Here is a 26,172-nt window from a genome sequence, read left to right as displayed (position 1 = left end):
TGGACTCAAGGTTCATCAATTTTCCTACAAATGACTTCCATTTATCCTTCTTTATGGCTAAACAGTACTAAAAATTTCTAAAAATTTGTCTAAGGTCTTCACTGTGATGAATATTCTGATCCCCTGTAATGGATTCACGGCCTGTGTAACTCCGACAGAACTCTTCAGAGTATCGTTATTGAATCATGACTGAATCTACCAAACTACCCTGAAAGGAGCAGCTCATCACCTGTTCAGAATGACAGAATGGAGGACTCTACCAGCTCTTTTGCCAAGAAACACGAGATACCAGAATTTATTTGTGTTCAGGAATATGCTGAAGCTTTTTTCTGTCGTGTATTTTTTTTAACAAAGAAAGTTTCATGAAAACTAAATATTGTTACACAGAAACATAAGATTATGTTTACAAAATGCTCTAAATTATTTGATTTGAGTCATTTTCTGTTACTAATACTTACATGTTTTCTATAATTATATATATAATTGCTATAATAATAATATCTGAGTATATTTCAGGACATCAATTTCTCCTTTTTTACATATTAGGAATACCATTTAATTTCATAGGTAATTTTTACTTTATAAAATCAATGTATTTATATGCTTTTAAAATAATTTCTAAGTGACAGTATCATGAAAAGGTATTATCTTCTTTCCCACAGAATTACTTCTAGGTCTTTATCTTCTTATTATCTTATAAAGAACATTTTTGCGTTCTATTGTCTTTTGGATGGACCTGAATAGACACCAAGAAGTCACACAGTGAGACTGTCATAGTTAGAAGAACTAATACTGCTGTATAACTAATTGGCCCAATTTATAAATGACTAAACTGAGATTACCTAAGTGAAATAGTGCCCAAGGTCAGACACTTAATCCATGGAATTACATAAAAGGAATGGAAATTCAGCTATTATTAGGTCCTAGGCCAGTGGTAGTTTGTTTTAAGAGACAGGGTCTTGGTATGGTAGCTGAGGCTGACCTTGAACTTGTGATTCTCCTGCACTGGTCTCCCAAAATACAGTCTTGTGCCACCATGCCCGAACAATACTATTTTCAAAAGTAAAATTTTAATTTTAGAATCATCTTAGATTTATAGAAAAATCATAAAAATATTATAGTCACCCCCATATCCAATTTTCCCTTTTACTATCACCTTTTAATAATATGGTACATTTATTAAACATAATATATATATATATATACACACACACACACACACACACATTATTACTAAAGGAAGTCCACACTTTATTCAGATTTTCTTAGCATATATCTAACATCCTTTTCTTGTTCCATGGTCTCAACTAGAAACATTACATTTAGTATTATGTCTCCATGGGCTCCTCTTGACTGTGCCAGTTTCTCAGATTCTCCTGGTTTTGGATGACCTTTAGAGTTTTGAGATATTCTACCAGATATTTTTTAGCATATCCTCTACTGAGATGTGTCTAATTTTTTTTTTCATGATTAGACTAGACTTACAGGCTTTCTAGAAGAAGATTACAGGTAGAGTATAATTTTCATTGTGTTAGATCAAGAGTAAATATCAACATGGTTTATCTGTTGATTTTGACCTTGACCCACTGACTTGAGAAGTGTTTGTCAGATTTCTCCAGTGTTTCTCTCCACCCCCACCCCTTTTTTTTTTTTTTTAATACCAGGGTATTGAACTCAGGTCCTTCACTTTATGAGGCAGGCGGCAGAATCACTGAGCTAAATCCCCAGCCCTCCACTCCCCTTTTCATACAGAGCTCTTTGGGAGAAGTTGCTATGTGCAGCTTACACATACCTAATGAGAAGTTTTGTTTCACTCTTGATGAAATGTCTATATAAATTATTCAGAGTTTTTCTGTAATGGAGATTTGCCATTTTCCTCTATTTATATATTCAATCACTTATTTATATTAGTATGGCTAATGAATATTTATTTTATTCTTCAGGTTATAATTCAATACTACTTTATATAGTTGCTCAAGTTGTTTTAGGTTAGGCCATGGAGAATTCTTTCAGGCTTCGATGTCCCTCTAATATAATATGTTCATTCCACCACAGTGGCATATGTAAACACTTCTTTACTTTCTGTAAGTACAAGATGCTCCACGAGTATTTGGTATATTTTGTAGCAAGAGCCATTTTTCCAAGGAGCCCTGGTTCATTTTACTAGAAATTAGAGACCAGTCTCTGGGTGCTGTATGTCCTTGTTGCTATGGGGATGCCATTGCTTCAGTGCTTTCTTAGCTCACAGAGCACGGGAATGTATGTGAATATACTAATTCACACATAGCTATTTGTGTATATTTTAAAAAATACTGTTACATGGAAATAGCCTAAATATATATTTTGGTACCAGGGATTGAACTCAGGACCTTGCCCTTGCAAGGCAGGAGGCAGCACTACTGCCGGACCACGGGCCAACTATATTAAGCAAAAGACAAGTTCAGATTGATGTTGTCACTGCTAATTCATTATAAGATCATTGTAGCCCTCTCCTTTTGCTTGTCTCTTACTCCAACAATGAGAACATGGCCCCTCCAACCACCATTCATTTATTTAATGGTTTAATTCCAGGATAAATAAACAATGCTTCTGAAGTGCTAACTTGTAAGAAAAAACATTATCAACTAGATTTCAATGTTTATTTATAATTCCTTTTCCTCCAGTCTTAGAAATATCATGCACTTCCAAAGGTCCTTAGGTCAGCACCCCTCCCAACTATCTTCAGTGACATTATTGCCTATATTTGCATTGGTTATTTTGTCACTCTCCCTGATCTTGAAAGGTGGCAACCACAAATCCACTTTTCATCTTTACAGCTTTGTCTTTTAAACAATATAAACGGAATCATACAGTATGTAGCCTTTTCAAACTGCTTTTTGTTTTTAGCACTACACATTCATCCATGTCTTTAGTGTCCTGAGAGTTCATTTCTTTTCTCTCTTGTTTTGCTGAATAACATAGCATTAGATAGATATAATAATGCCTGTTTATCCATTTAATGGAGCACATTTTTGTTTCCTTCTAGTTTTGGTGATGTATAAAACTTCTCGGAACATGTGCACAGAGGTTTTGGTATGAACATATATTTTCAAATTCACTGGATAAAATACCTAGATCATAACTGGTGGATTGTATGGTAAGACAAAGTTTAGCTTTACAGAAAGCTGCAAAATAGTCTTAAAAAGTGGTTGTACTTTTTTGCTTTCCTACTAGCGATGAATGAGCGTTTCAGTTGCTCTGTATCCTTAACATTTTGCTGTTGTCAGCTTCTTTGGACTTCTGCCATTGTAATGGTGGCAGCATGGTATCTTCTTGTTTCAATTTGTACTTGCCCTATGATTAATGACATTGAGCATCTTTTCATGTACTTACTTGATCTCTGTTTGTCTTCTTTTTCGCAGTCATCTATTCAGATCTTTAGCCCATTTTAAAAATTGGGTTGTTGCATTATTATTAAGTATTGAGAGGTCTATGGACATTTCAGATACAAGTCCTTTATCAAATATGTATTTTGCAGATAGCTTGTCACTTGTCTTTTCAGTCTCTTAACAGTGCAGTTCACTTATCAATTTTAGATCAAAATCATTTTTTTCTTTCATAGATAATGTTTTTAGTATTGTATCAAAAAACTCATCAATAAATCCAAGGCCATGTATATTTTCTCTTATAATTTCCTCTACAAATTTTATAATTTTTCATTTTACATGTGGGTCTGTAATCCTTGAGTTAATTTTTAAGAAAAGTGAGCTCATATCCTTTTTTCTCATGAGTTTTTCCTTGAGGGACTACATCAGCAAGGCATACTTGCTAGGATTTGAGGATAAACAGTAGCAACAGCCAAGAGGACCCCAACATTTTAAAGTTCATAGTCACAGACATCAATAACAGAAGTGTCACAGACAGATTTGAGGAAGAAATATCCTTTAGTATTCTGCCATGGCAAAGTCGTATCTGGAATTTACGTTCTGAAATAATTAAATGGAACTCAAATGAAACATTGTTAGGGATATTAGAGGAGTGTCTTTCAGCATGGTAGAGAATGAATGAAGCACTTCCTATCTCTTTCAGTTTTGAAATTGTATGGGGTATAATGGATCTACCACAGGGTCAAATTAAGAACTTGAGAAGCCCTAAGAACATGAGTAGTTATGGCATTCCATTCTGTTTGTAATTCAGAATAAACCAAAACTATAAAATGTATGTTAAAAGTCCAGTGAAGTTCAGACATATACATTGCTACTTGTCTTTCCTTTTTTTTTTCCTTTTGGTCCTGGGGATCAAACTCAGGACCTGGAGCTTGCAAAGGAGGCACCACACCACTGAGCTAAATCATCCCCAGCCCTATCTTTTCCTTTTTAGGACATCGCATCATATATTGAATCTTACCTCTAATTCTCATTTTCTCTCTTTTGTGCTGCAGCTCTGCAGGAGTCTGTGTGTTTAATTCTGTCTATTGCCAGTACTGATTTTCTGACTCTAGGTACAAGACAAGGAGCATGCAAAGCTTCTTGGTGGTAATGTTAAAAAAAAAAAAAACCCTCTTGCAAAGACATTCCATGGAAAGGCAGTGATGTCCAGGGGCTCTTAATTTAAAATGTCCATTAATGACTACAGTGGAAATACCACCAGGGACAAAATGCAAGTATGAATTTTAAAAATAATATCTGTCTACAAGTGACACCCAAGGCTTGCCAGGACTCAAATTCCAACATTCAGAATGATGATCTAGATATGCAATGTTCCTTATGTATGAAGAGATGATTTAAATTTCATTTAGCTTTAAACTTTAAGGCTTTTTTCAGTGTTCTGGTTAGTAATATATACATATGCCAAAATATATAATTAAACAGAGTCCCTTAGGCCTTGATCATATATAAATGTATATGGGACAGCATAATTTAAAGCAAAGGCTAATTTGATATGATGATCAGCTTAAAAGTGCTGTACTAACTTCTTGCTTATATTTATCATATGAAATTTTTCATTCATAGCTAAGTTTCATGACTTTCACTCACGGTATCTTAATTTTGAACAAATTTACAGATCTTGAGTTATTTTTCAAGAATTATGAGGAAAAACCAAAGTGTTAAAATAAGAGACATTGTTTTGTAAAATTTTGATATGTAGAAAATGAGATCTTTGATTTAATTAGTTCATCTTCATTGTTATTTTAATTCTTTTGTTGGAGACAGGATCTCACTTTGTAGTGCACACTGGCCTGGAATTCACTACATAGCAAAGGCTGGTCTTGAACTTGTGGAGATCCTTCCTGTTTCAGCCTCCAGAATGCTGGGATTATAGGTGTTCATCACCATGCCTGGCTTTATTTTAATTCTTCTAAGAAACCTGTTATAGCTTTCATTTGAAGGGAGAGGAGAGGAAGGATCTTTTCCTAGAGTTTGAAGCATTTTCTACACCATTTTTAAAAGTGCTATAACTTTCTCTGCAACTCTGGTTTCATGTTCTCATGATGAATTAACCTCTTTCCTGGCTCCTGAGTGACAAGGGAAACAGTGCACTAAAATCATGGCTCTAACCTTTGTCATTTGGGTTAGTGCTTGTTTAAGAAAAATAAACTCCTCCCTAAGGGAATGGTATGGTTTAAAGATTTGAAATAAACCTGTGGTGAATTGTAATTATTTAAAATGAGAGAGAGAGAGGGTATGGGGAGAGAGTATGAGAATTACATATAGTTTGAAAAAGCAGATAAAAATTACTTACAGGAACATCAACATATTTTGCCGCTGCTTTCACCTTAAATAGGAAAGAAATAGATAACTGAGAATTATATTTTTAACTGCTATGTACCTACTATGATAACAGTTAAGAGACAGTAAAAGAGAATTTATTCAAATACTTACAGTGAATGACAGAATGGATGAAAAGAATGAGCCTTCATCATACCTTGACAGCTTGGACAATACCCCTTCCAACACTGAAACAAACTACAATATAGTTTATGGTGAGTATTTAAAATGTTTCTCTGCATATAATCTAATAGCAGCACAAGCAATGCCTGATCCAACTTTTCCATTGGCATAAAAACCCACAGTGAATAAGCTAACAGCTGAGGTCAGCAGAATTTGTAATGTTTACTCTTTCATTCTGAACATAAAGTCCAAGGCCCCTTCCCATTGTGGAAATAATACACAAATTAAAAAAAAAAGCAGTAGTCTAGTCATCCTAATGTGAGATCATTTAAACCATTAAAAATAAGCTTAGGTTCATGAGATAATTCCTTAAAATAGCTTTCAACTTCCATACAGAAGCTAAAAACCAATGATGGTCAAGCTTAGCTCAGATTCCTTTCTACCAAATATTATTTGACCATCTCTCAGCTTTTTCTATACACAGGTGGTTGAATTAAAAAAAAAAGAAATAAAGGGAGGCATAAAGCGCTCTTACAGCACTGAGCAAACTCTGATGTTTACTAATAAGCATTTATCAAGCACATCTAATTGAGATTATTTAAGGACCATCCCTCCTTTCAGAAGCTTACACAGCAGTTTGGAAGCTCAAATAGATACATGCACTGCTGCATAGAGTGGAAAGCACAGTGGACTTAGCATATGTATCCTGATTCCATCACCAAGCATTATGTGGGTTCAATTTGACTACTGTACATCTCAGACCTCAGTTCTTCTATCAATCAAATGTGTGTGTTGGGGCACAGGGAGAATATGTAAAATTCAAATTACTCTCAAGTGTTTTGCATTTCTATAAGTTTCATTTCTATAAAGTTCAAAAGTATAGTGTAATAAAAATATGAAAAAGTAGAAATGTAGAAAGTTTTTATTAAAAAGTCTAAATAACAAAAATATGAAAAAATTTTCTTTATTGAGCAGAAACATTAACATCTGGCATGAAGATCAATGGATAAGAGAAACTAATAATACACTGCCCTACATATTTCCTCTATAGCACTAAAATAATATGCACTATTGACAAATTATATATTCCCAACGGGAAAATACTGACAAGGTTTTTTAAATATGAAAAGGGAAATTAACGCAGGCTGGTTTTTGTTCACATAGCAGCTTCTTCAGCAAAGTGATAATCGTTCCAGGGACACAGCTTATTGGTCTCTGGTGACCACAGAACTCACTGTGAGGGCGCAGAAGACGGTCTTTTCGCTATGGCTGATCAATTACTGCAAAATAGTTTATGCAGCAGAAGCAAAATCTTCCCTATTAGTTTCTTCATCACATCATTATGACATGATGTAAGAATACAGAAATAAAATCAGGCAAACTGCTCACTAAAGTTTTATTTTTAAAGAATTATGTTTGGCTAAAGTGTCATCCTACGGGATCTAAACAGCAAAAACACAAAATTATAAATTGTTCACAACTAAAAGTCAATTTAGCACTTTTTTCTTGCCTGTTAGGACTTCTTACCAATCACAACTGCCTAACTCAACTTGATGTGGTTTGCAAACACCCAGAAGACCAATACTCAAGGGCTCTGTCTGGGCAGGGAAAGGGAATTCCAAACTTAATGGCCCTCTGTGGAAAATGCCTTGTCTGTTTTAACTCAACTCTACAGAGTAAGTGTGTACTGGGTGATCTCATTTGCCACAAGGAGAGCGATGATTGCTATGGTTACCAGACAACCCGAAGCACTGAAGGCTCAAGCAAAGCACCTAGTTCTTGGTGCCTTCTATTGGGTCTATGTGTACACACGTGTATGGTGCAGAGAGAAGGCAAGATAGAAGCAAGAGTCCTGTGTTCAGATTTAGAAGACAATGTATGTGGTCAAGTTATAGTTCTGTCCCCGTCTGGCTCGAAGATAACGTCAAGTCCTTTTGTTTCTCTTCGTCCATTATACTTATCAGCAAAATGGGGCAAATGAATATATCCTGTTCACAGTGCAAGAATGGTGTGAAGAACAGTAGTGATGATTTATGTGAAAAGTCATGATATTAAAGAAATACAAAGAATTAATGCTGTTGTTATGATTAGTTAAATCACTATTCATTATTTGTCTAAGAAACTAAATATGCTAAGTCACGAGTTAATTAGGACTGCCTAGTGACAAAACCAAAAATGAACTTGGTACTTAGCTAATGGATCTATTCAGTGAAATTTATGGAGATATTTGTGAAGATAGAATAAAGTTGAGGCTGTCAGTAGACCATTAGAATCCTGCCTGTTGGTGCACTGCAGAGGACAAAGCCTTTGAACACAGGTGTCTTGCTCCAGAGTCCATGTTATTATTCACTATCATGCTACAGGATTGCAGAACATTAAATGTGCTGATACACATGTGTACAGCATATAAGTGCTCAATAAATGTCATTTTGTTATTATTATTGGACACCTTAGATCAGAAATATGAAATAATCAGATTTTCCCCTTCAAGAATATACAAAGTAGAGGGAGAGACAGACACGAATACAACAGAGCATGTCAGAAAGCAGACACAAGCGTTATAGGCAGAGAATGTAAGTGAAACTGGAGGAGGGAAAGAAGGATGCTGGAGAATTTGGCTAAGTTTCATTTATGAAGTGGCACAGGAGCTGGTCTTCAAGAGAGCAGAGGAGGAACAGATAAAATGGTACTTAGGAAGCCTATTGGCAGAGACTTTAGGGCAGAAGTTTCTCCATGGAAGCGTCAGGCAGCCTGTTTGACTTGTTCTCTCTTTAGAGTATAAACCATCATTGGGTTATACCCAATTAAGTTGTATGTGTGGCCTGTGGTCTGTTACAACAAACCACAGCGTCCTTTGCCTCCATTTCAACAACAGCAGAAACTTCTCTTTGGGTTCTACTCTGCAGTGGTCCCTGGGGAGCCCAATCCAGCAGGGACTCTAAGTGCTTACATGCTGTGAACAGTCACTGCACCTCTGGGACCAACCAGACGAGCCACACAGTTCCTACAGGAAGGTTTTCTTTATAAGAGTTAGGCCCAGGTGGTGGAAGAGCTACCTCCAAAAGCAAACTCCATTAACATCAAGATTAATAATGACATATTTTCCATTTGACTTTTAACTGCAGGGAAGAGCAAAAGTCCAAAGAAATCCAATTAAATTCTGGATGTCATTTCTGCATTTTCAGCTGCTTCCTGTGAACTTTCTCTGTACAGCTCAGGGAGTATATAAATACTTATGGGTTTGCCTTGTGGTGTCTGATCTCCTGAGGGTGTTGGGTTGGAATGAAACACTGTAATCTCTTTGTTTCCCTGCTTTTTTGTGTGGATGCATGTACTAGGTTTGTTTGGATAATATTTAACACCTCCAGTCTGTTTGGGTAATTACCACCTTTGCCTCTCCATACATACTCTAAAGAAAATGAAGATGAAAGCACTCTGGAATGACTGGGAGAATGAAACACAAAGAGTGCCACAAGGAACATTGGTTTACATTTCCTATTGCATTTTAAGATGAAATATGAATTATTTAACAATATATAAAATTGACATACATGACAGAACCAAAACTTTTAAGAAGTGATGAGGAGTCCAGCTATAGACTGATGGTTTCAAAATACAGAGTTATTGCTTTTTTAGCCAAGACACTTCATGGGGTAAACAAGGTATATCTTCAGGATTTGCAGTGCCAGTTATAAAATCTTTCACAGAAAAGACAATCATCCAGAAGACTGATCATAAAAAAATAGGTATTTTTTGGCAAGGAGGAGGACTAGGGATGTTTAATAGCAGATTTTTTTTGGTTGTTGTTAAGATGAAGACTAACCAGCATTATTAAAATTCCACATTCAACCAGAATATCACAGGATATGAAAAAAAGATTTTCTTTCCTGAATCAGTATGCTAATTTTTATGATATAATGCAATGGTCTCCTTCTCATCCTTTGTCCAGGTGTGAATCCACTTTCTCTTTGAAGCTTTGTTTCAACTGACTCTAAGAGGTCTTTACAGACCAAGCACATCTACACAAAGGATGGACAGCGCCTGATGGCCTGTGTTTATTCACATCTTTTTCTGCAGAGTCTCTAAGACAGCTCATCCAGATGTTGGTGAATTCACTGTCTTCTCTCACTGTTCCTTTTCTCTTTTCTCCCCCATTCAGAGCGACCTATCTTATCTTCTATAACCTTTCCACTGTTGCTCCTAATACTGTGTATCACTCCTTTTAAGTACATACCTTGGAAAGGAACAGGTGCCTTCTGAATATATGGCCTTGATCCAAACAAGTAAATTTAATGAAATTAATTTCATCAGGCTGAGTTGGCAAGATAGTTTCATTACATCCTCTAGGCAGTCACATAAGATTTGTTCTCTATGCTATTCTTAAGAGAAATTCAGGGAAAAAGATTCTAAATTATCAAAAAGAATATGTGTATATACCTATGCATCTGTATCTGTACACTCAGTGAGAAATTATGTCTTTTTTTCTAAGTTCTTTTTAGCAAACAAGCAAGGATATAGGAAGTTGAGCATTATCGTGATTTTTTTAATTTGCAGCCAGAAACGACAGAACCTCAGTTATAGGAATGTGTTATTAGAGTTGTCATTTCTCTTTCTTGCCTTTGTTGATTATTTGCTCTGACCAATAACTACTCTCAGGCATCCAGTTTTTGTATGGCACCTTTATCACTACCTACAATGAATTCCACTCTCATCTACCTGACTTACAGCTGCCCAACATACATCCCCAAACTGGGCCTATAGCATGTATACCCAAGTATGTATACATCACACAAGGGACACACAGACTGGTCCATACAACTTGGATATAATGAAGTCATGATTGGAGGATGAAGCAACCACTCTTTCCCTCTCTGGTCTTGTTGAATTCCATATGGTGCTATGGACAGGTTACAAGTTTGGGGACCACCAGGGTCAACTTCTGGCGGTGTTGCTCTCTATCTACCTCGTGACCTTGAGTCACTATTTTCACATTTGCAAACAAGGGGGCAGCACTCTGGCAGTTAGCCAACTTAATTAATTTTAATTAATTAATAAGGTTACAATAAATTTGATGTTTCTTGTATCCTTTCCTTGACAAGATTTACTGTCTTTCCAATTTTTCTTGGTAAAATGATCAAATTCCTTTTAGATTGGAAACAACTGTTTTACCTCTTTCTTTCAGGCAGCTTTCTATTTCTTCTCTGAGGGCTCCAGTTATAGTACCTCAATCTCAGAATAGCAGCTACAGACAAAGAATTATTTTCAATTGTTGAAATTTTATAATGATATCAGTATTTTAAGCCCATATCTCTCCTGAACTCAAGATCCAAGTATCCAAATGTATCCTCTGACATCTCTTCCCTCAGATATCTAAAGGTATCTCAGTCTCAACATATAAGTCATGTCAACAATGATATAATGACCTTGACCTCAATCTCTTTTTCTTCTAGGCACCTGAATTAGTAAATACCATTATTATCCATTCCATGCTTTGAGCCATAGATGTAAAAGTAGTCACTAATGTTTTCCTTTACAAAAACTTATATATATTATAAACACTCAATATATTAAAATTTAATACTTTATTGATGTTTGATTTTCCTGTTAAATACACATTATATAATAAGAACCTCCTAACAAAACAGCAATACCACCAAGATGTCAAGTATGTCCTACAAAAAAAGACAGGAAAACAAAACACATGTGCTATCACTGTAAGTGATACTTATGTATGGAACATGTTGTTTTCATGTGTGAAGACTATCTAGGTATCATAATTGAAGCAAAAATTTTGGTTGTAGAGTTTTACTTTTTAATTTTCATTTTAGTTCACATAAGAATTTCTTTTATTTTAGATTTTTGTAAAAAATATTTGATGCTGAAAATGTTTATTATAAAATTCAATGAATATTAAAAATTAAAAAAAAGAGTGGCAATCACAATAGCCTCAAATACTGCTTAAATAGTACTTACATTATGTGGGCCACTGTTCCAAGTCCCTATCTACATTAATATTCATTAATACTAATAAATACTAGCCCACACTAATAAGTAATACTATATACTAATAAATATTCTTATTTTATAGGGGAGGAAACTGAGCCACAGAGAGCCTGGTTCAGTAACTTGCCCAAGGTCTGAATACAAAATAATGAATACACAAGATAAAAAATTATATTCTGATATAAGTAACAAGTGGATATATATGTGTATGTAATAAAAGTGTATACTTTTTTATACGGTGGGAGTTGTTACTAACTTAAAATAGCTTGCTATAAGAAGTTTTAGATGAGTTGTAAACAAAAGAAAAACTTATTGTATTAAAAAAAGCAGAAAAAATAATCAAATATTGTTATGGCTTGTGTTTAGATTCCCCCCCCCCATACACCCCAATCCTCATGCTTCTTCAGAAGTGGCTGAATCTAGAGTGTGTGATTGATTCAAGGTGGGGCTAGGCCCGAGGGCACTAGGATTAAGGGTGTGAGTGCTGCCTCTCCTAAGTAGCCTGAATAAGATAAAAGGGGCAGAAAGATGCTGTCAAGGCCCCTTTGTTGCTTTTGGTACTGTGTGGGTGCCATGAACTGTTTCTCCTCTGCCATGTGCCACTCTGCCTTGGAGCCCTTTTAACTTTGGGTATTGGGTATTTTGTTTCAGCAACAAGAGAAAAATAACTAAGACAAATATATTACCACAATGAGTCATTAAATCACAAGGAAGACAGAGAGGAAGAGAAGAATAAAAGAACTAAAAACAGACTGAAAACATTGAACAAAGTGGCAATGTTAAAGTATTAGAATATATAAGGGAATCTTCACTTATCAGGAATTACATTAAGTGCAAATGAATTAAATTTATCAATCACAATAAAGAGAATGGCAAAATGGATAAAAAATCAAATCAGAGTGCTCAGTGTGCAGTATATGCTTGCACAAGGACCTGGGTTCAGTTCCTAGTTAAAATAAAACACAAACAAAAAGCATGAAAAGATAACAAGTGTTGGTGAGGATGTAGAGAAAAAACACTTGCACATTTTTGATGGGAATGTAAACAGTGTAGCTGTTATGGAAAATGGTGTGGAACAATCTCAAAATATTAACAAATACAATCCAACTATTCAATATACGTTCAAAGAAACAAATCAGAAACTCAGAGATATCTATATTCCTATGTTCAGTGAAACATCTTCAATTGCCAGGACTTGGAAGCAACTTAAATGGATAATGAAAATATGTACATATCTTATGGATTATTCTTCAACCTGAAAAAAGAAGGAAATCCTGCTATTTGGGACAACACAAATGAATCTGGAGTATATAGTATTCAGTAAATTAGTTAGACACAGGAAAAGTAGTACAAATACCAATTACATGAGGTGTTTAAAAAAGTGAAACTAATAGAAGCAGAGCATAGAATAGTAGTTGCCAGCATCTATGGCAGTGATGGTGAACCTTTTAGAGCTTTCAATGATACAACCAGCCCGTTGTGGCACATGTGCCGTAGGTTTGCCACCACTGGTCTATGGGGATGAGGAAATGGAGTGGTATTTGTTGAAGTGTGATGTTTCAGTTAGTTCTAGAGATCTTCTGTATGGCACAGTGCTTACAGTTAACAATATTATTTGCTAAGAAGGTAAAACTTATATTATGTTTTGCTATCCTCTTGTCACCAAAATAAGAAATTAAATGCATAATTTTGTGGCACTGAATGTAGTGATGCTTTCACTGAGTATATACTTATTTCCAAACTTATCAAGTTATATATATTAAAATATGCACATTTTTGTAGATCATATCTCAATGAAGTGGCTTAAAATATAATTATAGAGATTCATTTTGAACCAATTAAAAAACACCATTTTTATCCCTTATGGATGCTTGTTTCATTCAACTTATCAAATTAACTTATGCTTTTCAACCAAAGAATAAAGATAATTAATAAGTACTATTTGACAACAGGAAAAATAATCCATAAATAAAACTATAATTTAGGCTTCATTTTCAAATATTAACCAATAAATACACAATGTTACTTTAATTAAAGTTAAATTAGAATTCAGTTTCTCAGTTGCACTAGTCACATTTCATGTGCTTCATAGTCACATAAGCTAGTAGCTACTTTGTTGGACTATGCAGAATAAATATATATTTTTTTGTATTAAATTCTTTTATTGGTACATTGTAGGTATACAACACAATTACATTTCTCATTGGGAATTGTACCTTTACATAATGCATCTTGGTTCTTATTTTTTCCCCATTCTTAGCCCTCCCTTCACGCCCTCCACCCTTCCCTATTTACAAAGACTTTATTTCCATTTTTCCCATGTCTCATCATTTTTCCTTTCCCTTCTTTCCTTTCCCCTGCCCCTCCCACTACCCCTACCTCTTTGGACCTTTTCTTCCTATTTTACATTATCGATTACAGAATAAATATTTTTATCACAGAAATTACTGTGGGATAGTGCTGATCTTTTTAATAGCTTTTCCTGACTTAACTCATGTCAAACACCATTCATGACAGTCTGGTGTCACTTAGTGGGATTCTAAGCCATCTAATTGCCAAATAGCACACCCATTTATGCTTCATCTCTACTTACATAATTAAAGGCCACAGCTTTCATCAAAGATATTTCAAACATAAAATAGGAAATCTTTGGAGCAGAGAAACTCAGATACCATCCTGCCAACTTTGTCTGTCTCTGACTCCATATCTAGAGTCCTAGGATTGTTACCACAACAAATGAGTAAACTCAAGGCAGAGGAATACTAGTATCAGCTCCAGAATTAAAACAAGTAGTAAGAGATCAAGAATGTGACATAGTAACATATTACTGGAAGAATTATTTTTGAAAGAACAACGCTTGCAAGAAAAGCCAAACTTCATTATCAACAAAAATGTCAAGTTATCCATACAATGTTCAGTCATTTTTTTGCTTACAGCTTTTCTAAAAATTAGAACTTCTTTGCATTTGTTTTTTAAATGACAATTTCTCAGAAATCAAGGAACACAAGTGATCTTTCTCAAAATTCTGTTGAAAATTATTTTTTGATTTAAAAGGTCAATAAATAATACATTACCTTTGAAACTAGCAGTGAAATGATTTCTTTTACAGTGTTGTCAATCAAATCATCTATTTTTGAATGGTACTGTTGCTAGATTTTAAAGGACAAAACTGAATTAGTGGATACGGACACAAAGCTTTTGTCATAAGTCATAAATGCTCTAAAGCTACTAGTTATGACATATCAGATTTACTTTAAATGATCATTTTGAACATTAAAAGAACAAAACCTTGAAAATGATCTACCCAATCAACACTTTTTACATTGTGGTTTGAAAATTTTCCCATGTGCACTGTTGAGTTAAGCAGCTAATGGGGTTATTATTTAGATGAATTGAGTTCTTATCCTTATTCAGGCTCAGGAATGTGAAGGATACTTTTTGTCTTCTCCTCTGTAATTAAGGTGGCCATGTATTTTTCTAAAGGTTGGTTTAGCTGGAGAAGCAAAAAGGCTCGAAAAAGATTTAATTAATACAGCATTTCATGTCTGACAACTCTCATTCATAAATTATTTTAAATGTGCTTTAGAAATAAAATGAGCTCCCAATTGTTCTCTCTAAAAGAACCTTTTTGTTAGCCTATGTAGCAGCAGTTTATACAATTCTTACAATATGCTCAAGCAAGGGCAAAATTAAAATTTCGTCAACAAAGGTGAATAGATGGTAACAAATTAATAGGCCAAAAAAGGTAAAATAAAACGGCACTCACTCCCCATAGTTTTATTACAGCAGCCTCATGAAAGAGACGCTTTTAAATAAATACAAAAAAGATGTATTTAAAGTAAACCTGAAAGACTTTTTTTTTTCTTTCTTTAGAGAATACTAGAGGGTTCCATTCTTAAATTAACAGGAGTTGGGCTTCCACGGCATGCGAAGGCACATCCATTTAAACAGTAATTCTTCCTTTAGAAGCATTTATCTGACAGCAGATTGTCCCCAATAGCCACTTCACAGAAAATGTGACTTGTAAAGACTAACCCTATATTGATGGTTCAAGGCTTCTTGGAACAGCTAACATAATGCATAGAGTAAAAGTACTCAGGTCAGTATAAATATTAGACCAACTTAACAGCTGCTGGTTGAATAGTTTCCTAAGATGTAAGTTTTTGAAAGCTATTTTTTTTCTTCTGAAAACATGTCTCAAAGTTTCCACACAGAACAAAACATTAACTAAGGCTTGCTTTGGAATACTCAGTAATGATCCCCGCCCCCTCAAGGGCTTTGACAGTTTTAAGTGGCCATCATCTACCTGCATAAATAACAAAGGAAGGAAGCATAATTTTGAAACTTTTGAATTATTTTCTTTTCCTGAATGTGAGTGTGTATGTGTCATGACAGTGGTCTGAAATGAACTACGTGTATATAAAAGTAGAACTTTCTAGGCACATCAGGTAAAGCTGGTGATTCCCAAATTTGTGGCTCCTTAGAGGAGAAATGGAACAGAAGCTTGGGGTAAATGATTTGTAGTAGTACTGATACTTTTGCTTTTGGAATAGCTCAAAGGCAAGGAAAAAGGAAGAGTGTAATGAAAACCAAGGTAGAAGCAAATGAGCTTGAACAAGCCGGCTGGTGGTTAAGGTTCTGATCCACTCTGTATCAATCACTTTCTGAGTCAGGCACACACCATCACACGGGCATATTTTAGACCAACTGAACAATTCCAGTGCCTAGACTGATTGGCAGGGCAAGCCCCCCCACAGGTGCACTTGCAAAAGGGCCCCTCAGCTTCCTTAGAAAGTAGCACAGCTGACTGAGTAGCTGAGGGGCTTATGCAAATTAGCAATTCTCCTCAGCTCTGGCTCCAGATCTGGGTCTGTGTAGCAAAAGGAAATGAAATACCAGCCCAGGCCCCTCAGTGGGGTAGAACAGGAGAGGGATACAGGAAATTCAAGCTCCCCATTTTCTTCTAACATGGAAAGTCCTCCATAACATAATCCAGACCTCCAAAGGGGTTCTTACATATGTCTTAGCCTCAAAGCTTAGCTTCATGTCATATATTTCATTTTTAACATAATAGTAATAAAATATCATTAGAAATCTATTAGATATAAAATAATAGAGCTTCTACATGTTAAATTTTTAGGTTGAATTAGTTCTAGCAATTCTTAAAAGAATCAAGTGAAAAGGCACCAAAGAGGCCATTTAAATTCATTTTATTGAAAAATGGAAAAATCAATGAACTGTAGCAGCCAAGGAATCCACTTGTAAGACACACCTTTTGGTTGTTATTTTCTTTAACATCTCATCTAGCCATAAACAGAGAAGAAGAGGGAGAGGAAGAAGGAGAAGGGGAAATGGAAAGAGGAGAGAAAAATGAGAACAAATGAACAAAAATAAATTCAAAGTTAAAAAGGGAAGAACAGAGAAGTATATATTGTAAATGTATGAGCAGAGGGGTAAACCCAAATAATATAAAGTTTGTTAGGTTTTTATAATCTGAGGACAGGTAATGCAAATTTATCTGATGAGATCTGACCTCATCAGATCTGGAAGAGGTGGTCTAGGAGCATGGGTCTGGAGATGGCCTGAGAACAGCTATTTATATATATATTTACCTATTCATATTTTTGCACAATATGTTTATATATATAATATACATTATATTTATTATATACAATATTGTGCAAAGACAATAATCCATGTATGTTACATATAGTTAAAATAGTTAGCTAGAACATTGTTCATCAAGAGATCTGGATAGTTTTCAAAGTTAAATACAAATGCCCCCAAAAGAGATCACAAATAAATAAAAACAGAATTTATTTGCAAAGACACTTGCATTGCCTAAGCTGAAACTGACAGATTTTACTCCACTTAGATGAACAAATAGCATTAATGATACAAATTTGTAAAGTTTTTGTTCTCAACAATAAAAATCTATAAGATTCTTATCAAAATATTTCAATTATCTAGCATAGTTTTGGTAGATTCCAACTCACTCTTAAGCTAATTCTTCATATACCTACCCTTAAAAGTAAATTCTTTATGCCTTGGCTCTTTAGCAAATGACTCTGAACTTACATGAAGATAACCATGCAGGAACACTTACTTTATAAAGTCCAGGGATCCCTATACTCAAGTGGATATCATCATTTTATCTCTTATTACTAGAAATGGGAGAATAAATGCCAGTGTAACCAAGCTTTCTTAAAAGATTTTGATCCTTCTCTTGAGATACCTTTTAAAGGCACTGAGTTTGTTTTGAAAATGGCAGCATTTTTCTTTGAGAAAAACTCCTGCAGAAGTGTGGTTCATTCATTGCTGGAGTTGCCCATTAATTTGTTCTTATCCTCATCTTCAACCTCTGGGACTGCTGGATGAATTGGCTCTGAGGGCAGATAAATGCCTCCAGCCAATGCAGTCACCTGCTTCTTCGCAGCAATGAATAACAAGGATCCCAAACAGTGTTCTGGTTTTGTGATCTCAACATCTATCCCTGAGGAACTGGTCTGAGATTGCTGACTCATTATACACAGCTGTCACATGAGCAGATCATTCACTCACTAATCACTCCACTAAACCATGTTTGCAACATCATTTGGCATGTAAGAAAGCAGAATTGTAATTTAGGAGCACAAAAGGAGCTTCAGTGTGGTAAGGAGTAGGGAAGGGTTTTATCTCAGCAAAAATAACAAATTTACTAGAGAGTTCAGAGAGGTAATTTCCTTATAGCTTTGAAATAACTTCTGCTAGGTTTAACTGTGTACTATATTTTTACACGCTTCTGAATTGTCTAATGATTTAGTTTTTTTCAAGAACTTTGTTGCATTCTATAGAATTGTGTCCACTTGTTCAACTATGCTTAGAATGCACGTACCTATATTCATCAATTCCAAATATAGATTTCCCACATTTATAGAGGGAAAGCTTGTGAAATCGTGTGGGCATATGTATTGGAGAGAAAAAGCGAAGTACACAATCCTTTTTTTGTCCTGAGATTCTTGTTTACCACTTTTCAAAGTTGCTAATGGGTTTTACATGTGCACATTTTGAACTATGTTAATTGTGTGAAAGTTTTAGGGAACTAATTGTCTCTGGTGAGAAGATACAGGTGTAGGCATAATGAACAGTCGCACATTATTCTTCAAATCCTATTAATGTAATGAATCATTTGAACATCGGGCAGTATTTGGAATTTGTGTGTGCCTGCTTTTTAAGAACTATAGTGTGTTGTTTCTTATGGGGAGGATTTTTAAAGCAGTTACAAGTCAGTCTGTTCATTCACTCTACAAATATTTACTAAGCGCCTATTAGTGTCAGGTACTGCAGTGTATATTAAAATATGAACAAACAGATAAATGCAGAATTAATGGGAACAGGCAAGATGACATTACAATCTCCTTGTGAAAAGAATGGGCTTATGAAGAGACAATATTCTCAGGCAGATAATCAAAGGCTTACATCTGAGTATTGAAAATCATAAAGAGGTGATTAGGAGTCACTGGTATCTAAACCAGCTGCCTACTCATCCAGATAATTAGAGATAATAAATCATGTTGTAAGTGATCAGAGAATGATAATTACTGAACATTCTATAACATTTATATGTCAGTTAAGGTGTGTGTGTATGTGTGTGCATGTGTATTTGTGTATGTGTGTATAAGGCTATATGCTACAGTATTAGAAATATATTTTCCTCCCGAATTGCTCAGAGCATGAAATACAAGTGTATACACACACATTATGGCCCAATAGCTAATCTCTGTATCTAGCTTAAATAAGCATGAAAGTCACAACAGTAGTTCTTTTTAACTACTTTCTCACTTGGCTAAGCCCTTGTGTTTGGATGAGAATTTCTGGCTTTGTAAGGGTAGCTCTGTGTTTGACTGCCATGTGTTAAGCTGTGAGATTTGTAAGAGTTAACCTGCTAATAGAACATGGAAAAGATCTTAACAACACCAGAAGAGTGTAATCTGGTCAGTCCTCTACGCACAAAGAGTTTGTATTTCAGAGGTGCTGGGTGGTTCTTTGGGAAGACCTTGTGTGTGTGAGGGCAAAAGTCTCATTACACAGGCCTGTTTTTCCCTGCCTCTGACGATGTTTACATCCAGGTTACTAGAGAACTTCAACCTCACTAAAATCCAACTTATTTTGTATGAAGTGACTTTGGGTATGGCCTCCTGATGCACAAGTACTTAGGGGTCATCCTGAAATGATATGTATTCTCCAAACTTTATATTCTTCTGCTGTAGTAGAACTATATACTCTAAATGCTTGAAAATGTTAACAGTAACTCTGCTCCTAAATTTATTTAAATTTTCATTTTTTTAAAAAAGAAAATTCATTTGGTTTTCAACCATCTCATCTTCTAGGAAGGTTCTTTGTTGTAAGTGGGAATGTAAACTAATACAACCTTTACAGAAACCAGTATGAAAATTTCTCAGTGATCCTAAAATTAGAGATTCCGTTTGACCCTGATATTCCCCTTCTAGGTATCTTTCCCAAACAGCTAAATATATTATGTTACAGTGATATATTCATGCCAAGGTTTATAGCAGCACAATTCATAATAGCTAAATCCTGGAAGCAGGCTATATATCCACCAGCAGATGAATGGATAAAGAAAATGTGCTACCTATACATAATGAAATACCACTCAGGTATCAAGAAGGATAAACGAGACATTTGTAGGAAAATGGATACAAAGGAAAATATAATGTTAAGTGAAATAAACATAAGCTTAAATACCATATGGTATCTCTCATTTGAGTAAGGCAAAGTACAAATAAAGAGCAAAACAAACAAGTGATAGAAGGAAATAGGAAGACAGATCTCTTGCAAATTGGAAGGAGTCCAGGGGACTGTGGGGAAGAGGGGACTGGGAAGTAAAAAGATATAAGATGTGTCAGGTACTTGTATCAAATACCCACAGTGGATGAGAGCATTAAATGTCATAAACATCAACCAAAAATAATAAGAAGAATGAAATGGGAACAGCAGATTTATTTAGAGATGGAGGAAGGGATGCCAGTAGGAAGGGAAAGGGGAATAAAAAAGAATTAAGATGTGTTATGTGCATGTACCCACTTCCCAAGATGAATGCAAACTTCATGTGCAGCAAACATGCACCAATGAAAAAATATTATCTTTAAAAACTAAAAGAAGTTTATAGATTTTCCAGTCCAACAGTGAAGAAACTATCCTTGATATTATTTTTAAGACATCAAGTATTTTTATGTATCTTAATGTGTCTTTGGGCTATTGCTGTTACAGTAAGCTGTCTCTCTCTCACACACACACAAACACACACTACACACACACACACAACACACACACATAATCTAAAAACCAAAAAATGGAATGTTATTTTAACTTGAAAATATGAAAGTAAAATTTTTAACACATATTTCTAAAAGTAATAATTCAAATGAAATATGAACTTAAAAAAAAAACAAAACTTACCCACTGACTACCCAACTGGATCATGCCATGGGGGGAAATGAGGATGAAGGATACATAAGGGAAGAATAAAGAAATGATGAAAAAGTAAAAAAGTAATTACAATGGAAAAAAGGCAACAAAATATCAACTTAAACAGATAATTCAAAATGAACTTCCACCCAGTTACCACTCTCAACAAAAATAAATGATGGGATAAGTTGACATTTGTATTTCTGAATTAAAAACCCAACATATAAATCAAACTGAAATAATGAAATATTTATTGATAAGAATGAGGCCTAGTTTTTAAGTATGTATCTACTTGATCTTTAAAAAATAAAACTTTTACATAAAGTATTTCATGCGCTATTTTTTGTGGCTTACTTTTATGGATGCAAACTTTGGATATTCTAAATTTGTATAAACAAAGTAAGTAGTTCTTTAGCGCTCTCATTTGGTTATAAAAAGAATGTTTATGAAAATATGCAACACCTAAAAGGTGTATCTGAAATCCAGTGGCCACTTGTAAAATTTTGGGCAGCATTTATATGAAGAAAGAGAAGCTGACATGAGCCAAGGATTTTCCCCTGCTAGGGCTCTCTCTGTTGCATGTCTACATGGCACACATTCCACTTACCTCCTGTCCTCCATCTAGGGCACAGAGCTTGGTGCTTTGTTTTTTGGCATCAACTAATACATTAAACATTGTGCACACAGAAGCTGGAATGCGCAAGTCAGTTGTTTTGTTTGCCTTTTGCAGTTTAAGTTCAAATGCAGTTCTTGTTCTAGTTGATAAAACATGAATTTAGAGTAAGAAATTCTGACATATGCCCCACCTATTTTATAAGAGAAATCAACACTACAATATGCTAATTTAAAACATGCAAATGAGGAGCAAGCAAGGTGGCAGAGCTTGGCAGCTGGGGGGGTGAGAGATTCTTCTTTACAGGTGTCTCAAATAAAAAGTCAGAATGCGCTATCTTATATAAGAACAAACATTTAAATTTTTTTTTACCAAGTAGTATTTTGGGTACTAGCTTTACATTGGGATTCAGAAAATATCACTATTCAAATGGAGTTTTTTGTTATATCTTCTGTATCATAATTCCTGGAAAAAAATCCCACAGCTTCACTTAATTGCTTAAATTTATTTCCAAATAGAAAAAAACCACACACTTCTCTGCATTAAAGCAGAATAAAAGGTTATCAAATTAAAAATATTAAATCTGAAAAGCTGTGAAATATAATGATCTGCATATAACAGACAATATGTAATTCTTTTAGGTCATTTGAGGTTTTAAACACTTGAGGTTATAGGTAAGTTTTTAAAAGAAACTTCACAACAGGCAATTTGGAATAAGTTTTGCCAAAGTATCCAAAGATTTCCCACAGATATGAGACATTAGAATTATAGATGTTTTCTGTAAAACACTAAACAATCTAACTTATAGCCTTGCTCTAGGGGGCCAATGAACATTGTTCTGAAAACAGGATTTTTCTTAGTTTAAAGAATTTAGGAATATGCAGTTGTTCCAGATAGCATTTGACTGTTATTCTAATATGCTGCCCCACATTTGTTCTTGAACATATTATAAACAAAGGCAATAGGAAAATCAATGCTTGATCAGTTAGGATAAAATGTTGGCTTTGTAAAAGATATTAAGAAAATGAAAGGACAGTTGGAAGAATTCAAGGCCTCATAATTTATTTCTGGTTAAGTGCTAAAGAATGCAAATAGATACTTGTAACTCATCTGATGTGGGTGAAGAGTACCAGAAAATATTAAGTAATCTCAGAACAACTGATGGTGCCAATGATATTTTGAGTTTGCTATGTTATTTCACAGCACACAGACAGAGTACATAAGGCATAAAGAACTCAACAGATCTTTTCCATATGTCTCAGGAGATACTATCTTGGGAATTTAGAGTGCAATATTCCCAAGGAGATAATAAATACAATAGAAATGATTAATATGGTATGGGTGCTACTGAGTAGGGCAATGATTGGGAGATCTGAAAAAAAAATAGTATCAAGTCAATTTTATAAATTACATAGATCCCCAGAATTTAGTCAGAGAACCTGATGCCTGTTACATTTTGGAATAGTAGCACATATGGAATCATTTCCTGTGACAATTATATGATAGGTACTTGGTAAAAAGTGGTATTTTGGGTGTTGTATATTAAGCAGTAACTTGAAAATTCACATCTACCTTTTGACACAGGCCTCTATCATGTCACTGGCCATTAGTTTAAGTCTTTGTTCTAAGTGATGGGCAAATTCTTGTTCTGGCCAGTGAAGATCAAAGACAAACATTTGAAGTGCATCAAGTTTCCAAAAAAGATCTTCTGATGTTGCTGAGCCATTGCTAGAAGAGAAAGGAAAAATGAAGAACATAATGACCTTCCACTGTTAGCTACACTACTACATTATTTTTTTTCCTTTCTGTAACTGTTGCCATCAGTGAAAAGAATACCACATAAAATCTCTAATGATATAACATTTGCTCTGTTCAATATTCTAATTCTTCCTTTCCACTTTTTAATTTTTACTATTATTTTTGAGATACAGGGATCAAACCAGGGCCTCATCTATGCTAGGTAAACACTCTACTACTGAGCTACATTTTTCAGCACTCTTTCCACTTCCTTATAAGACACAGCAAGGAGAAAAATCAGGAATAAGTAGAACAGTAACATTTCATGAAAAGGCATAAAATGGATAAGGATACCAAGGAAAATTAATCTATAAAAAACATTTTAAATGTTTTTCACCAATCTCTAAGATAGAGACAAATACAGAAATATTCTCCCTTAGAAATTCCAAAAAGGAGATTTTATACAGAAAATTCATATGACAGAAACTAAGTAGCTTTGTTCTTTTATTCATGCATATGTCCCTCTGTTTTCATGATGACTTGTTTCTCTACAGGTGTGTAGCATACAGGGCCCTTAAAGGTCTGTCTCAGTTACAGGTAAATGTAAAACAGGTACTAGAAATAAAATGACAGGCCAGTTAGGGAAACAAACCTTGTTTTTATTCGGAAATGCTTTGTGCCTTTTCTAGCTCATAATTAAAACCTAACTTAATACAAGGTATGTTCTCACAGAAAACTAGCATTCAGGGTGCTCTGAAGTTGGGGTAAAATCATGCATTTCAAGTCCTTATGTCCAAGTGTGGGGTCAGGATTTGCAGTGTATTCACTACTATGGTGAACTACTAGGGGACTGTATTTTCATACCAGGTATGAAAGTAATTTATAGAAGAGTTCATATAATATTTGGGCAAAGGATAATGCTACTACTTTCCATAATGCAAGTACATAGTCTGATAGGGAAACATGTTTTGAAAGTAAAATATTCCTACATTAAAACACAGTGAGACTTAACTGTAAAAGACAACAAAGCAAAAGCAAATCAACACAAAACAAAAAACTTGCTGATTCATGTGTCCTCAGATTTCTAACAACTGCTTCCCAAATACTAATCTAAAATTTATATTTTTACTTTGCCAAATACAAAGAAATAAAACAAATGCATTTCTTATGAGGGCATAGAGGAAAACTTTTATAAAAATGAAACTATTTAAATAACTATACTGTTTAGCTTAATATATCTTAATTAGCCAGCTTTAGAAAAATCACCTTTTGCTCTAGCTAATTAAAAGTTTTATTTCTGCCCTCCACCCTGGCCTCAGCATCCCAGCTCTATAACCAAGCCATGTTGCTTTCTTTCTCCCATTCAGCCAGGGTTTCCTCATGTTCACCTGGTCTAGCCAAGAGGTCCTCAGGGTCAAGTTATCAAGGGACCAATCACAGACAAACAGTGAGTAGTACTCAATGAACTTCACTCATTTCATGTTTCCTCACCTTAATACACTCCAAATGTACCATTAAAAAAAAAAAAGCAGAAAAAGAAGCTGGCAATACCATGCTGACAATACTGTGAAAAATATGTGAAAGAAAACATCATCTTTAACTTTCCTTTTGCCTTACGTAAATAAAAATAAGAGAAAAAAGGATGGCTAGGCAAAATTGCCTGTATGTCCATTGTACAGTGTGCAGTTTGGTAGATTAGTGGACCTTTGTTTGAATTGGATATAACTAGTGAAGAAGCAAATCTTTTTCTCATAATTTTTTACCTAAAAAATACAACTTTAAAAATGCATAGTCTTTAACAACACAGCGACAAGAAAAATGACCATCAGAACAAAATCTTGTTGCATAGCAAAGGAACAATTCTGTTAAAACTGACTTTCTCAAAATATGCAACAACTAAATCTTTCCAGGGAATATGAACATTATTTTTCTTCTATTTGATACTATGGTACAATTCTAGACAATAAATGTGCTTAACTGGCAATGTAATTAAGATAAGTGTTTGTTATAATTAAATAGATATATGAAAAAATGTAAATAGGTTTTCTCTAGAGTTGGCATATATAACCTGCAATTTATTCAGAGCTTTTTCATTTTAAATTATTCCTAATCAGTGACCAATTTGTAAAGGTATTATTAACAGATTAAAGAATTCACATGTGAATAATAGACTCTAAGATCATTTCCTAAATATGCCAGCATGAAATTTACCTTACTGGCATTTCTAAAGCTAAAACATTAGAAATGAAGATTTTACATACTGAATGAGAGGGATATATAGAAATACCCTTCTGTCCTCCCTGTCTCCCTCCTTCCCTCCCTCCTTTCTTTTCTGGACTAGTTGTTAACATGAGCCATGAATTAGTAGGTTGTATCTTCAAATCCATGGTCACTTTTATATATTTATTTTTTGATGCTGGGGGTCGAGCCCAGGGGCTGGCATATGCTAGGCTTGCTCTAACACTGAGCTATATCTCCAGT

General features: G+C 34.7%; 1 protein-coding gene across 26 annotated transcripts in view; it reads right to left on the bottom strand.

Moving 5' to 3' along the window:
• The window catches only part of Cadps2 (calcium dependent secretion activator 2), a 557,170-nt gene that overhangs the window by 39,621 nt on the left and 491,377 nt on the right, over positions 1–26,172 (bottom strand). For 12 of the 26 annotated variants that reach the window (XR_015448631.1, XM_087204429.1, XM_087204446.1 and 9 more), the window contains 6 exons: positions 23,527–23,682; positions 21,949–22,096; positions 21,333–21,347; positions 14,948–15,022; positions 5,862–5,945; positions 5,722–5,754 (listed from right to left, as the gene is read on the bottom strand). Coding sequence is in view for 22 of the 26 variants with exons in the window: in XM_087204429.1 (XP_087060555.1) it covers positions 5,722–5,754; positions 5,862–5,945; positions 14,948–15,022; positions 21,333–21,347; positions 21,949–22,096; positions 23,527–23,682 (511 nt within the window). In the remaining 4 variants the exon portion in view is untranslated. Of the gene's footprint in view, positions 1–5,721; positions 5,755–5,861; positions 5,946–10,104; positions 10,250–10,293; positions 11,113–14,947; positions 15,023–21,332; positions 21,348–21,948; positions 22,097–23,526; positions 23,683–26,172 lie in introns of those variants that run through there. The other 14 variants (XM_087204444.1, XM_087204437.1, XM_087204445.1 and 11 more) reach the window with 7 other exon arrangements.

Source organism: Heterocephalus glaber, unplaced genomic scaffold (genome assembly GCF_053883595.1).
Source record: "Heterocephalus glaber isolate CG9 unplaced genomic scaffold, H.glaber_assembly_v1.0 deba00000546, whole genome shotgun sequence".
NCBI lineage: Eukaryota > Metazoa > Chordata > Mammalia > Rodentia > Bathyergidae > Heterocephalus > Heterocephalus glaber.
This window is presented reverse-complemented; position numbering and strand designations above follow the sequence as displayed.